The sequence below is a fragment of the Spermophilus citellus genome (assembly GCF_964194105.1).
Source record: "Spermophilus citellus genome assembly, chromosome: 1".
Taxonomy (NCBI): Eukaryota; Metazoa; Chordata; class Mammalia; order Rodentia; family Sciuridae; genus Spermophilus; species Spermophilus citellus.
Window position 1 is genome coordinate 63,590,593 of NC_138182.1, and position 15,046 is coordinate 63,605,638.

The 15,046-nt window shown below is 31.5% G+C and overlaps 1 protein-coding gene across 2 annotated transcripts in view; it reads right to left on the reverse strand.

The window, feature by feature from the left end:
* KLHL1 (kelch like family member 1) overlaps positions 1 to 15,046 on the reverse strand; it is a gene marked incomplete at both ends in the record, with an annotated part of 367,217 nt that overhangs the window by 146,862 nt on the left and 205,309 nt on the right. For both annotated transcript variants that reach the window (XM_081305506.1, XM_081305505.1), the window contains one exon: positions 13,319 to 13,531. In XM_081305506.1, coding sequence (XP_081161632.1) covers positions 13,319 to 13,531 — 213 coding nt within the window. The remainder of the gene's footprint in view (positions 1 to 13,318; positions 13,532 to 15,046) is intronic.

A 15,046-nucleotide genomic window follows, 5' to 3' on the forward strand; every position in this document is an offset into this window, starting at 1 on the left:
AAAATTTTTTAAAATCTGCGTTTCTTTCTACAAGCAGTTTAATAACTATAGGAAAGAAGGCTTTAACAGAGAATAGTGTATGCAATGCTGAGAATTTGATATAACACCTACATGTATATGACATGTGCATTTCAAAGCCACAGAACACTGAAATTGAATTTGTGTTTTGAAAAGTTCACTCTGGAGGTTATGACAAATGGATATAGGTAAGAGAAATTGTTAATGGACTTCAACAATTAATAGGGAGTCCAATATAATATATGATAAGGCCTAAATCTAATGGTCGTGACAATATAAAGAGGAGCTTTAAAACAATTTAAAGTTGCACATTAAAAAATTAAAAATAAAAATCTTCTTGAAAAAAATGGAGCAAAAGGCAATAGTTGTTAAGAATAACTTTAGAGAGAAAACACATTTCTACACTATGTTGCTGGACATAGGATCAGAACAATCATTCTGGTCTCCTAAAAAACTGACCAATCTCGTTAAGTTGGTATTTATCATTTAAATAGATCTTTACTTTGTATTTCAGGCATAACCACTTTATTTGCCTATTCATACATATTTTATCAAATATTGAAAATAACAATCATTAGCATGAATGTATATTAGTATGAGGTGAAATATGATGGTCTGGACAAAATTCCACCTTTTATTTTTATAATAAAGTATATTGTAAGTGACAACTCACTGAAACCAGATTTCAGGTGTTCTTTGTGCTCAAATATTCATCACTCCCTAAATTTTTACCGAATATTTGCCATCTCAAATTCTTAGCTTACTTTTGAAGAGTACAGCACTTATGCTGAATTGTAGCAAATTGGGAACTTGTTTAATGGTTCGGAAAACTCTCACAGCTGACTGAATAGAGAATAACACACTCATTATTATTTATGATTCTATTTCCAGGTCTTTATAGGTCAGCTTATTGAATTCACTGAATATGTTGCTTTTACATCTTAGTAGAACCATATTTGCAGGCTACTTTGCAATAGACAATCTAATAGAAAAATGTTACAATTCTTTAAAAAAACATAAAACACACTTATGGTATTAACTCCAAATGAAAAAAATCTGTAGTTTATAAAACTTTTAAAAATCCATAATATTAAAAAGAATGTATCCACTAAGGCCAATGATTCCCTAGCGTTTCTCTGGATTATTCCTTCCATGAGTCTTTAATACACATTAAAAGTGTTCTTTAGAAAAGCAGGGATTCCAGGAGCTAGACTGGGTTAGTTTTTTAATTAAGGTACTTGAGAAACATTACTATAATAATTTGCATTGTAAACTTTCAAGAGGACTATGACCTGATAATTTTTTACATTTATAAACATGAAACATTTTTCTGAAGAATACCTTCAACTAAAATTTGAACAGAGATAAAGCACTGGGAAGTGCAAATCTTTAGCAAATCATTGAAAACCTTTCAGAGACCAAATAGAAAGGTAACGGGAGGCTTAATAATACAAAACACAGAAGATTTTTGTTGTTGACTAGGTAATTTATAATTTCGGAGTCAGCATTTGACAGTATCCTATGGGAAACACAAGCCTATTTTGGCTTAAAATATTCCATATTTAATCCTTACACATACATTCAAAGTGTATTTATTCTGCAAAAGCATTGAACATTATATAACTCTATTCTATTTAAAGTAACAAAATAAAAGAAATTTTAAAAACTTGTAAAAATAAGAAAACTGGATGGGGTTGATAATCAACTTTAAGTGAATTTTGACAAAATATAAATATTTTACATGTAGTATCCTCCTTAGTTCCCTTTCTATAATACTTGCTTTTAAGTAATCTAAAAATTTTATGATATAGCAATAGGTTTATTATGAAATATTTTAGGAGAAAATTTGCAGAAAGCACTTAGCATTATTATAGAATATTTGAACTGCTAAATAAATCATAGAAAAAACATAATTTTTGTTGAAAAATTAATATAGCCTTATTAATACACTTAAAATGTAATAGACAGTTAAAAGCATGAACATGGAGATACTAATTTTCATTACTGATGCAATAAAATATACTTAAAGAGTATAATTAGATAAAGGAACAATAAATGACTTGGATATAGATTTATTAAATGATGGTTACTACATGTAAAATAATTATATATTTGTCAAAAAACACTTAAAGTTGATTATCAACACCATCCAGTTTTCTTATTTTTAAGAAATAAGGAGTGTTAAGAGTCTCAGTAAATAACAGGTAGTCATAAGTTCCAAGAAAACATGAGTATTTAAATAATATTTAAATTTTCAGGAAAATCTTTCTTCTGATCATAGCTAATTTAGACTTTGTGGTTTAAGTAATCCAGCTTTCTATTTAAGATATAATCTGAGAAATTCAGCTATTCAGTGTGTGTTGTGTCTACTCTGGGTAACAGGATAACAGCTTCTACTTATACATCTTCAATATGCCAAGATATAAGAGTCAAATGATTTTTTGTTTGAAAGCATATTCTTATAAGGAAAAATAATTCTTGTTGGAGATTTAGTTTCTCAAAATTCCATTTCACATGTATCAATGACTTATTAAATTTAAAATATTATCCCAAATAGACTTTTTATTCTCATCAGCTCAAAATCTACCTGAAAAAAATATTTAAGGGGATGGATTTGAAGGTGTTTTCTGGAATAAAAATCTATGCAAGTAAATAAGGTAGATGCATTTTATTATAGCATCATATGATCATTCATATATTTTAAAATATGGGAAAACAAATTCTAAAGTGGCCAGGATATGTTGGTAAAGAAGCTAGCAGTAGATATAAAATATGTCTGTAAACATAACTTTGAATCAACAATGGTCAAAAAATCACACTATTATTTCATAAAGCATATCAACAAAAATTCTGAAAAAGGGAAAAACATAGTGCATCCACTAAATGAATTCTACCTGATGAAATAAATTAATGTAAATCTACCAAAAATTTCTGCTAATAGCAAATCCAGAATTATTTTCTGTAATATAAAATTGAACATATGGAAAATAAATAAATTTTCTTTCAATTTATCAGGAAATTGAATTAGCAAATTTGATGTATGTTTGAAAAATATTCAATTAACATGTGTGCTATCTTCTTAATGATTGGAATATGAATTCATATGATACTCAGCATAATAAAATTATTTTAAGATAATTTTCCTTTATTTAAAAAATCAGCCTTTTAAATTATTATGAAAATTAATCTGAGTCATTTAAATATTTTCTTTGCCAGCTGATGGTTTGGTAAGCTTTATCATTAGAGTGTGCTGAAGATACATTGTATGAGAAAATATTTTGTTCTCTGATGCCTGCTCTTCAGGTATGTAGTGAATGCAACTTTTTCATTACCTTCCTTCTGTACTAGGTGGCCGGTATCATTTATCTGATTCCCCCTCAGCTGGTTCTGTAGCAGCAAACGTGGTGGGATACATGGTGAGAATTCTCATGTATTCTAGGGATTAGGTTTCCAGGAGTTCTACCATTGCATCAATCACCATAGTGACCGCTGCTATCTAGTAAGCCATGACTCTTCTTGATTAAGGGTTTGGAAATTAGTGGTGAGATGGTGGGGACTCTTTCTTGGGTGCTTAATTCTTGGTCCTATGGGTAGAAGTTACTATTGCTCCTTATTTTCACAATTACTGTATTCTGGGGCTGGGGATGTGGCTCAAGCGGTAGCGCGCTCGCCTGGCATGCGTGCAGCCCGGGTTCCATCCTCAGCACCACATACCAACAAAGATGTTGTGTCCGCGGAGAACTAAAAAATAAATATTAAAAATTCTCTCTCTCTCTCTCTCTCTCTCTCTCTCTCTCTCTCTCTCTCTCTCTCTCTCTCTCCTCTAAAAAAAAAAAAAAAGAGTAACTGGCAAGGAGTTTCTCTCCTTCTGTAGCCAGTCTTTAAAAAAAAAAAAAAAAACAATTACTGTATTCTTTAGCATTAACATATGCTACAGAATACTGTAATTAGTTTCATACTTTCTATTCCTTCCTTATCCCAAATTGTTGTTAAAGTTAATTGTAGTTTATATAAACATACCCTGTTCGGATTTTAATGTGCATTTGTGTATGTATGTATTTTTTTTTCTTACTGGTTTTAGCTAACTAAATCCAGTCACCTACAGAACTATTTTTTTCTTTTCAGTTTTGAATACTATGCATTTATTCTTTGAAATTCTAGTCTCCCAATCTTCTTTAGTTTTATTCCATAAAGTGAATTTTGGCAGAATCGGCAGTGACCTTTAGGTTGTTAAATACAAAAGCAATTATTAAGCCTCTTCCTATTTGACATCTCAGCAGCATTTGATATCATAGATTGCTCACTCCTCTGAGATGGTTCTTTCTTAAAATCCCAGGATATCAGGTTTTTTTGCTTTTTATTCTATTTAATTCGTTACACCATTTCAAACTAATTTTTTCTTCTTTTTTCTTATTTGCTCTGGTTGAATACCCTACAACTTCATCATTTGTCATCTTTCCTTATCTAGCTATGCTCAATTCTTTGGTGATGCCATTTCATTTTATGTCTTTAAATTTTATTTATGTGATAACTGCTTCTTGATCTTTTAAATTGATTTTCTTTTCTTTTTTTGTTTTTTTCCTGGTTCCAGGGGTTGAACCAGGGGCAACTGAGCAACATCCCAGTCCATTTTATGTTTTATTTTGAAACCGGGTCTTTCTAAATTGCTGAAGTTGGCTCCAGAGCTGCTGGGATTATAAGCATGCATTACCAAGTAGGCTAACTTTTTCCTGATTTATATTTCCTTGCTACCTGTTTACAACTTCTGAATGATACATTTGATTACCCACTCCACGTTTTCACTTAAATTATTAAGGTTCTTTAAGAGATAATTCAGCTTCTCCACATCCTAAATTGAAATAAGTAGCAAAGGTCTAATGTTTTAATTTGCATTTGTTTTATTAAAATATTTCACAATATTTATTATTTCACCTACAAATTACTATATCCTTTTAAATTTCATGATTATCTGTAACATAAACATGATTAAAATTAAATTCCCTTTAACTTTTAAAATAGAAAAATAATTGTTCTTGCACTGTATGGAAAACATTGAGAGCTTGTTTGAAGTTTCCCACAGGGGAGCATAGCTAACCATATATCTTTGATGTCTTTGACTGAAGAACTGTCTTCCTTATCAGGGAAGGTGTTCCTCTTTGACCCAAAGCATGGCACAGGGAGGGTGAGAGAGGAAGGAGATACCTGCCTAGCCAGCAGATCAGTCAAATCAATTTTGGCAATCAATGAGATGGTGGATGTCACAGCAATATTTCCCTCATATCCCTGTGTAGTTCTCTTGGTAAATGCTATCTATATTATTTTTAAATATGTATGAAGATACTTATGAACTAATTTAATTTTTAAATTCAGTTGCATTTATTTTTTGGAGTGAACTTCGTTTTCTGATAAAATGTCACAAAATTTTCATGTAGCAAGTCTTTAAATATATCATGGCCTTAGATATCAGAGGAATGTTGATAAATTTATGTTTTATAAATTTATATAACTAAGAAACAAATGGGATATTATATTCCATTCAAATTTACTTTTGCAATGTCCATTCAATAAAGGATTTTTAGTAAATTCAGAATCATTGTGCTCCCATCCCTGTTTATGACAATGTTCTCAGTTAGATTCATTATAATACATCAATGCAGAGATTTATGTCAAACCTATACAAATCTTTTTTCTTATTTGTTCTGGTTGATACCCTACAACTTCATCCTTTGTCATCTTTCCTTATCTAGCTATGTTCAATTCTTTGGTGATGCCATTTCATGTTATGTCTTTAAATTTTATTTATGTGCTAACTGCTTCTAGAAGCATATGATGTCAACAAATAGTTAAAATAAATGTAGCCAAAATTCTCTTAATGCCTAAAATAAAGTTCTCATTTGTCTATTCAGAAAGATTTGAGTTCAACTAGGCCAGGATCTATTTTTGTGAGCAAGACTTTTTTTTTTTCTTTTTTAGTATTGGGGATAGAACTCAACTCTACCCCTGAGCCATGCCCCTAGTCCTTTTTATTTTATTTTATTTTTTAATTTTGAAACAAGGTCTCCCTAAGTTATTTAAATCCTTGCTAAGTTGCTGAAGCTGGCTTTTTGAATGGGTTCTTGATAGCTACTGCCTCAGCATTCCAAGCATTTGAATTATAGGCATAGGCCAACGTGCCTGGCTGTGAACAAGAAAGTTTGTTATTCTAACAAAAATTATTTGAAGAAAGTGACAAAAGCAAGCTGAACTAAGCAACAAAATAGAATAGGAAGCATTTAATGTGAAACATGCTTAATGAGAGTATATACACACACACACACATATATGAATGGCATGTGGGAGAGTGAACTTAAGTGGAGACTACAAACTGAAATGGAACTGTGTTTATATATATATATATATATATATATATATATATATATATATATGTATATATATATAATATGGATATATATCCATATATATATATATATATCTCCTGTTGGTTCCATTCCTCTAGAGGACCCTAATATAGTTGGTCATGATATTTACTGAGAATGAGAAAAATAGTCTTCAGAGTTTATAATAATGTAACTTGAACTTTGAAAGTCACTGTAGTTTAAATGGTCATAAATCTAAATAGAATTTAAAATAACTAAGATTTTAGAAGCATATATTGTCTATGTTTTCATTTTGAAGACACTGCTTTCAGATTTCTTTTAGAGAAAAGTAATCCTATTCCATTTTTGATATTTTAGTTTTGTAGAGAAGACTATTTCTATATTAACTAACTAGATAACAAGCAAATCAGAGAGAAAACAAGCACAGTAACACAATGAAAAGATAACAATGAATGTGAAAACATTCTATTAACTTGTTTGAACAATTCTTTTGGCCTTATTCATTTGAAGAGTTAATGGATTTTCTATTCTTTTCATTTATAAAGATAAAATATACAATACATTAAACACCAAAGTTTTGCAGACCAACTTAGAGAACTGTTGGGCTTATCAGGGACTAGTTTAGAGAAGTAAAATTAAACAAAACATAAATTACTCAATAATGCAACTTATTTGGTATATCTTCCATTGTGATTTATGAATTCTCTTTTTGTACTGATTTGCTCTTTATCACATTACTTGCTTTTCATTAGAGTTTTTACTCATGGCTGTAATTTTTATGGGCAACAAAGTCTTTATGTCACTGGTATCAGATAATTTGTCACTATAAGATTAAAGACAAAGTTTGGAGACCTTGCTCTTGCTTCTTGTATTATTATTACCACCACAGAGACGCTTTTGGAATAAATTTAGAAGAGTTTTCATAAAGAAATCAATTATTATAAAGTAAAAGTAGTCTTTATTTCCTAATATTAAACACTTGAGTGTCTTTATAATTTTATTGTTTGTTATCAAATTAAACCATATTCTTCTATATCTAGACGATATTTTATAATTACATTGTTAATGTTTTTCCCATTAACTTTTGCTACAGAAAATAAAAGTAAATGCACCTGTGTACAAATACACACACACACACACACACACACACACAGCTACATATTTAAAGAATCGATAGGTTTAATTACTGAAATAATACTAGTTCTAAGTTATGAAGCAAAGTTTATCTGTATATCTTCAACTTTCAAAATTTTCTCTGTGTGAGATTTCCCTGAATACCCTTTAGTTTTATTATATGTAGAATTGTTTTCACTTTATATTTAGAGACACATAATGACTGTCTAAACACTGAACAGAAAAGAATCCACCAAAATTGATATTTATGTGTACTTTTTTTGCGTTTGTTGTCCTGGGATTGAACCCAGAGCCTTGAGCATGCTAGGCAAGCTCTCTACCAATGAGCTGCTCCCTCTGCTCTATGTATACTTTTAAATATGTACATATAGTAAATTTGTATACATTTTGGTATATATATTTGCATATATATATTAAACGAAAATCAGTGGAAATTAAAGTTACAGAATATTAAATGTAAGTCATTCTTTTAAATCACTTAAATTTCCATATTTTTTCATTGAAATTTTAAACCTTGGGGTATTCAAGAAAAATATGAAAACTATTATACAAAATTCTATTCCTCACTTATTTTAAATAATAAGAGTTCATTCTTGAAGACAGCTCAATTATCTATTGCTTTCATTTTTCATTTTCCTCTGGTTCTTTCTACAGCAAAGTAAAATAGTTGAATTTATTTCAGTTTAAGCTATTGCATCTCAATACAGAATGAAAGACATTGTTATTTCTGAGTCTTTTATGTTTTCTTTTCTGACGTTCATTTTATTTACTGCTTTTCTCATATACAATCCATATTTTTTACTAAAGATTATATCCTCATTATAATTTCTACACCAAATTACCATAACTAATACCTCATAATGGCATGTACTCATTTATAATTAATAAAGAATATCAGAATAGATTTTATCCTATGCACCTAACTAATACTTATACACAGATACACATAATAGTCTAAGTAATAAGAAGCATGAGAATGCTGATTGTGAGTAAAGATTGAATATATTTTGAAATCTATTTGGTACATTGCCTCATGAATATAAGACAAGATTATTATTGTAAGCTAAATTTATCCTTTGGCACTAATATGTCTTTTGTCATGTAGCCACTGCTGATGAAGTCATCTTCATTGCTTTTATTGCTACATTTTATTCTAGAATTCTTTTATACATTTGCAAGATATAATCACAGAAACCCCTGGCTTAAGTGTAATTTCCGATTACAAAGTCTAACTTTATTCTAGAAGCTATTTTTCTCTATATGTATTTACTTTTGTCTTAAACATCTCTTTAAATCAACTTAAATTTTTCTGTTCTTACCCTGGTCACTACTTTGCAATATTTTGGTTAATGATACTGTAAATATTTCACATTGATTTCTCACATTGATTCTCTCACTCATCTGAAAGTGATCATTTATATCATCAGGAATTATTTTACAAAAGCACAAATCAAATCCTGTTCTCAAGTCTCCTTCACGACACAGTTCAAGTACTAATTAGCCAAGTATTTTTGAAAGTAATCCTTATTTCACTAGAAAAACAAAAATTCTTTCTCCTTTAAATATTTTTAGTTTATAGAAATGTAATTTGTGTTTTTAATATATAAAACAGCATATAATCATACATTATAATAATGTAAAAATATTACAAATATTATAATTACTTATGTGTATATATATATATATATATATATATATATATATCCATCCATCTATGGAAAGAAGGAAAAAGAGAGAAAGAGAAAGGAAGAAAGAAAGAGATTAGCATTGAAACTGTTATTAGTTTAGTTAGTTTTTTTTTTTTTTTTTTGGTACTGGGAACTGAACCCAGTGCTGTGTGCATGTAATGCAAGCACTCTACCAACTGAGCTATATCACCAGTCTTTATTTTAGTATTACTTAAAGTCATGCTTCTTCTAATACTTTTATTCTTATGTATGCTGAAACCTTGGTGTGGCATGTGGTCCAAATAACTTCCTCTACTATTAAATGGTTTTCAGTTTTTTCTTTAATGTTTTTCTCATTCACCTACCATATTTTGTTTGAAATTCCATATGTCCTACCTATATATGTCTTGATGGTAGCCCACACAAACTCCTTGTTTGTGTGTGTTTAAATACACATAGCATATGCACTGAAGTCACTTAAGGGTTGTAAAAGAGCTGTATATCATTAGTCATTGTAAGAATTATGACTCTGGGATCAAGAAAATAGTGTTTCCGGTCATATTAACAGATTTTCATGAAGAACCTAAGATGCATATAAGTCCACATTAAAGGCTATAGAATCCTACATTCAGCTAAACTCTCTTCCCACTCCCTGTTTGAACACTGAGGTAAATATGAAGCTAAACAAACAAACAAACATCACACTCATATTGTTAGGCAGTAGCTAACAATGAACAATGAAATGCTTGGCAATGTCACAAGTGTTCTTTAATTACTTTAGTGTCTTCTTTAAACTACTTTCAAAGTAGAGGAGAAGGCAAAGGGTGGTAGCTAATTTGTAGAAAATAAACAGAAGCAAAGGAGTTAATGGGAAACTACATCAATTGAAAAGGATTAAGGAAATAACTCTTGACTAGGTCCATTGATATTGATGTGAATCTTGGAATTATGGCTGTAGGTGTCTCCATTTGTCTGGGAAGGAAGATTCCTTTAGTAGCACAGATGCACTAAGATGACTTCTTAACAGTTATTGGCCCCAGTGTCCACATTAATATGGGATTGACCTGTAGATGAAATCCCCCTTAAATAGGATGGCCACTATGATAGTTCCAGAGAGGACCAATTGAGGTCAAAAATTCCACGGCCACATGTGAAGAAGGAGCTCATCACCTGATTGGCTAAGAGTATAGAATGTGGTCCCCAGTACTCCTGGTAAACATCAAACAGTAATAAATTTGGGGACAGTGTTGTCTCCTTTGTTGTTGTCTGCTTGGAGATGGCCCATTCTCTTCCTCTCTCAAGAGTGCTCCTGCATAAACCTCAGTTTGCTTTTACTTTATTTTCACCTCACTTTTATTTATAATAAAATTCTCTTGCATGATATTTTTTGTCTGACTTCAGAGTTTTTTATTGGAACATGAGAAGCAAGGTTCGGAATTTCAGCTCCCTGCTTTTCTGAGACAATATCCCATTAGTGGAAGAACCACATTAGTGTTAGATACAACTTGATTAAAATCCAAGCTGCAAAACTTAATAGAAATATGGTAATCATGCTGATTCTTTAATTTACTCATTTGTGAAATGGGACTAATACCTACTATATATAAGTATTATAGAATTTAAGTGACATAAAATAAATTCTGCTTGATAACTAAAGAAATAAATACATGTTAATTCCTCTTTCCCCACTTTTTTTTCCTTCCCCATTGTCTTTATAAAAACCTTAAAAACTGCTACATTCAGAATAGTTTTATGGTCTTCCAGGTGAGAGAGCACACAAGGAAAGAAACCTTGAATTACAGTTAAACTATCTCTGTGCATGTTCATATATGGCCAGCTCAGATTCTCAGGAAAATTGGATTTTCCTCTTAGCCGTGTGACTTTAAGAAAATCACTAACCTCTGTAAGCCTGTTTTCTTTTTTCTCTGTACATGTAGTAAATAATCCTTCCCTTTTACTTACATTTTTATGATTAGAAATATTGCAGGTAAAATGCTTTTAATGATTTGCAATTCACTAATAATAGTTATGGAAATAATGGTTTTTCCAGTATACCAATAACATTTTATAAAAAGAAAATATTTTTGCATTTTTCTCCTGAACATTTATTCCTTGAAATAATATATAAAGATATGAGTATAGTACCACCAATTTGAGAACTTGAAGATTGGAAAATAGATAAATACTATGTTTATGCCTACTGGACATTGTGATAAGAATTCATTTATACCAGTTGCTGTGGTACACCCCTGTAACAGCAGACTTGGAAGGCTGAGGCAGGAGGATTGCAAGTTCAAGTCTAGGACGAGTAACTTAGACATTATCTCAAAATAAAAAATAAAAATGACAAGGGAGGTGGCCCATTGGTAAAGGATCCCTGAGTTTAATCACCAGTGTACCCCACCCCCTAATTAACTTAAAATCCTTCTACTAGTTAGTCATGCCAAAATAAAATATTATTTAAAAAATTTTTAATGTTAAAATATTTCTTCACTAAGGAAGATAAAGAAGCTGAACCAGTAGAAACATACCCCAATACATAACATATAGCTTTAAGAACAAAATGATCTCGTAGGATTGCATCTCTTTTCTGATGTTCAGGTGGGAACTTCTCCCCATAGCTGATGACAGAAGAATGGGAAAGGATGGTATGAAAGAAAAACCATATTGTGAGAAGATAGAGCCCTGGTTACATTCTTGATCTCCTCTGCTGGGCATCCTAATATTTGTGATAATTTTTGAGCACCAGTTTAACTCCATGCTCCCTGCATTTCAGTAAACAGTGTAAATGGCTAAATAATAATGGCTATGCCCTAGCATTTGTTATTGGATAACAACCATCTACCTATCATTGGCTATCTTTGGCTAGTTGTGATCAACGGCCACTTGTGACTTGAGAGAGGATACAAGTTGTGAAAATATCTAACATCAGAAGTTAGCATGGGAGATTTGAAAAAATCCATTTCTGGTATCACAATTTATTCTTTGTCCAGTAATCTAAATCCATGGTTTGTTTCCTTTTGAAAGTGCCGCATTACGACAAACTCATGTAATTTGTTTAGGAGGTACTTGTATAAATTCTTTACCTCTGTTTTATCTCCTTTTTTTCCTCTCAATAGTAAAATAAAACACAATTACTGCTTTCTATGTATGTCTTCATGGTTTTCTACTTTTGATTCAGAGATGTTTTAAACTTTTTAAATCTTAATATATGACTACAAACTTCACTTCTGTATTAGCTATTAACATTTCATCCTTTCCCATTATATTTTCTTGATGGCCTAAGTCTCTACATTCTTAGTAATATATGTATTAGTGAAAAATTTTGTGATGATTTGGATCCAGATGAAGAATCTGATGAAAGGAATAAGTCTCCCAATAAAATATATGCACATAAAATTTAACATATTATTTCAGAGGTCAGCTCCATCTTTAAGATTAATTTTGGATATCTCATTGTTTAGAGACGTGATTTAAATCTTGGTATTTCTAACTCTCTCATGGCTTAGTTTGTGCTGGCAACTGCCTGTGTAAAAGTGCAGATCAAGATGTCCCAGTTGCTATGGTGATACCAGCCAAAAGAAATTATGTGCAAAGGCTCAAAGTTATTAGTCATGACCCTGAGTTCAGCACCAACTCCCTGGGATAGAAAATTATGAGCATAATAAGATGACCTTAATGTCTTAGCAGTCTTGCATCCTTCAGATTGTCTGCTTTGTTAAAACTTTACCATAAATAAACTTTTGATGATGAATCCTATATAATAAATGTGCTGAGATAGCTCTGGGTCACTGCTTCTCCATCAGAGAGCAGTGTCACCCCCAGCCCCACCTTTTTCTCTGTATGTGTGTCTGATTGTCTTTTCTTCATCCCCCATACTCTTCGTCCAGTCCAGTTTCTTTCCCTGAATTAATGGCTGCGCTGAGAGCAGAGATGAGAGGGCCATAGCAGCTGATAAAGCCAAGTCCCTTGATTAGCAATGCTGTACATAGATAATTTGCAAAATTACAAGTTTTAACCAAGACTTCAAACATGTGAGTAGATAAAACATGTTGTGATGCTTATTTTTAAAATAGTTTTTCAGTAAGTTGTGTCTATGAAAACAGCAACACATATAATTACCTGTGGTGGAAGTAGTGGCAGTCGTATGAAGGCAAGAAGCATGCTCAGGTCACTGCATCGCCTCTGCATGTCATACTTGACCCACATCATTAATGCATGGAAGATGGTTTCTTCATCAGGAACATTTACATCATCACTGGCTAGTAGTTTATGGAGTTCCTCAGCTGGAAGGAGTAAAAACTCCTGATTTCTTATAACTTCCATTATGTTTTCCTGGAGGGAGAAAACATTTTGGCATAAATTCTGCTTCACTTTTATTTGGCAAGTAAAGCATCTCAGAAAGAAATGAGAAAAGTAGTCAATAACCTTTGTTCTCATTATAACATAATCCTTGAGACTCAATCCTTCAGAAACTAGAAGCTGTTAAGATGAAAGCACTGTAATTGTAATTGAAGTGTAAATGTATCCGAGACAGCACAGATCTTGTAATAACTGGAGGATTATAATGTTGAGCTTTGTTATGCGGGCAGAATATACTTAGTGATTAAATGTTCAAGTTTCAAGTGTTCTGCTGTGTAAGATTTAGTGAATATGAAAAGAATAACATTTCACATTTTTAAAAGCTTGACTACATATACAAGCATCAGAAAATGGCAATAAAATTACATTAAAGTGTAACACTATAAGGTGTATCATTGTTTTTTCAGATGGGAAAAAAGAAAAGCAGGAGAGGCTATAGTAGTCACAACAATCCCATATTCCAACCTCTTATTATCTTTCATAGCTCCTTCTTTTCATGACAATTTATTTGGCTCAATTCAGATTTCCATTTATTTTATTTCCTGATTGCCACAGCTTCTAATTTCTCTGCCTGAGTCTATTCTTAGCATCTCAATTGTCTCCTCTACAATGATACCAAAATGATATTTCTAAAATATAAACGTGCGTATGGCATCATTCAAAGATTTTGTTTAATTTTATGGTCTCCCTTGTATTGGTTCAAACTTCTTGTTTAAGAATTCTGGTTTTTCATTATCTGACATTTTCTGATTATCATTCATTTTTTCCCTGACTTACATTCCAGTCACAACTGAAATAAAAATTACTCTTTAAATTTTCCCTGTTAACATGTTCTCCTTATTCACTCTATTGCTTAAATATGAATTTATCTACCATATTTTCCTAATTTCTGTCATATCAAGGACACAATAACTATCTATATGAGTTTTTCTAGCTCTCTATCTTGTCTCTAACTTCAATTCCACTAGATCTTCACAGTGCAAAGTTTGTATATCCTTGTCACTGCAGTTACCAAACAGTTGCTAATCTTTGGTGCACTTTGAGATTTCATTATAAATTGTAAGCTGTAAGACCCTGTCTTTTGTAAACCGTATATCTAGATCCTGTCACAGTGCCTGGAAAATAGAAGAGGAACTAAGCATTTATTGAATAGATGGATTGATCTTGCAGATCAATGTGGGTAAAATGGCACAAACCTTTCCTACATTTAAGCCAAAAGGCTTCTGTGTATGGTATATTATTAGAGAATATAGAGATTCCACAAACAATGTTTAGTTTTTTTTTTTTTTTTTTTTTTTTTTTTTTTTTGTAGCAGGGATTGAACCTAGGGGCACTCAACCACTGAGCCACATCCCCATTCCTTTTTTTTATTTTTTATTTTGAGACACAGTCTTGCTAAGCTGCTTAGGGCTTTGCTATGTTGTTGAGGCTGGCTTTGAACTTGCAATCCTCCTGTGTTAGCCTCCTGAGCCACTGGGATTACAAGTG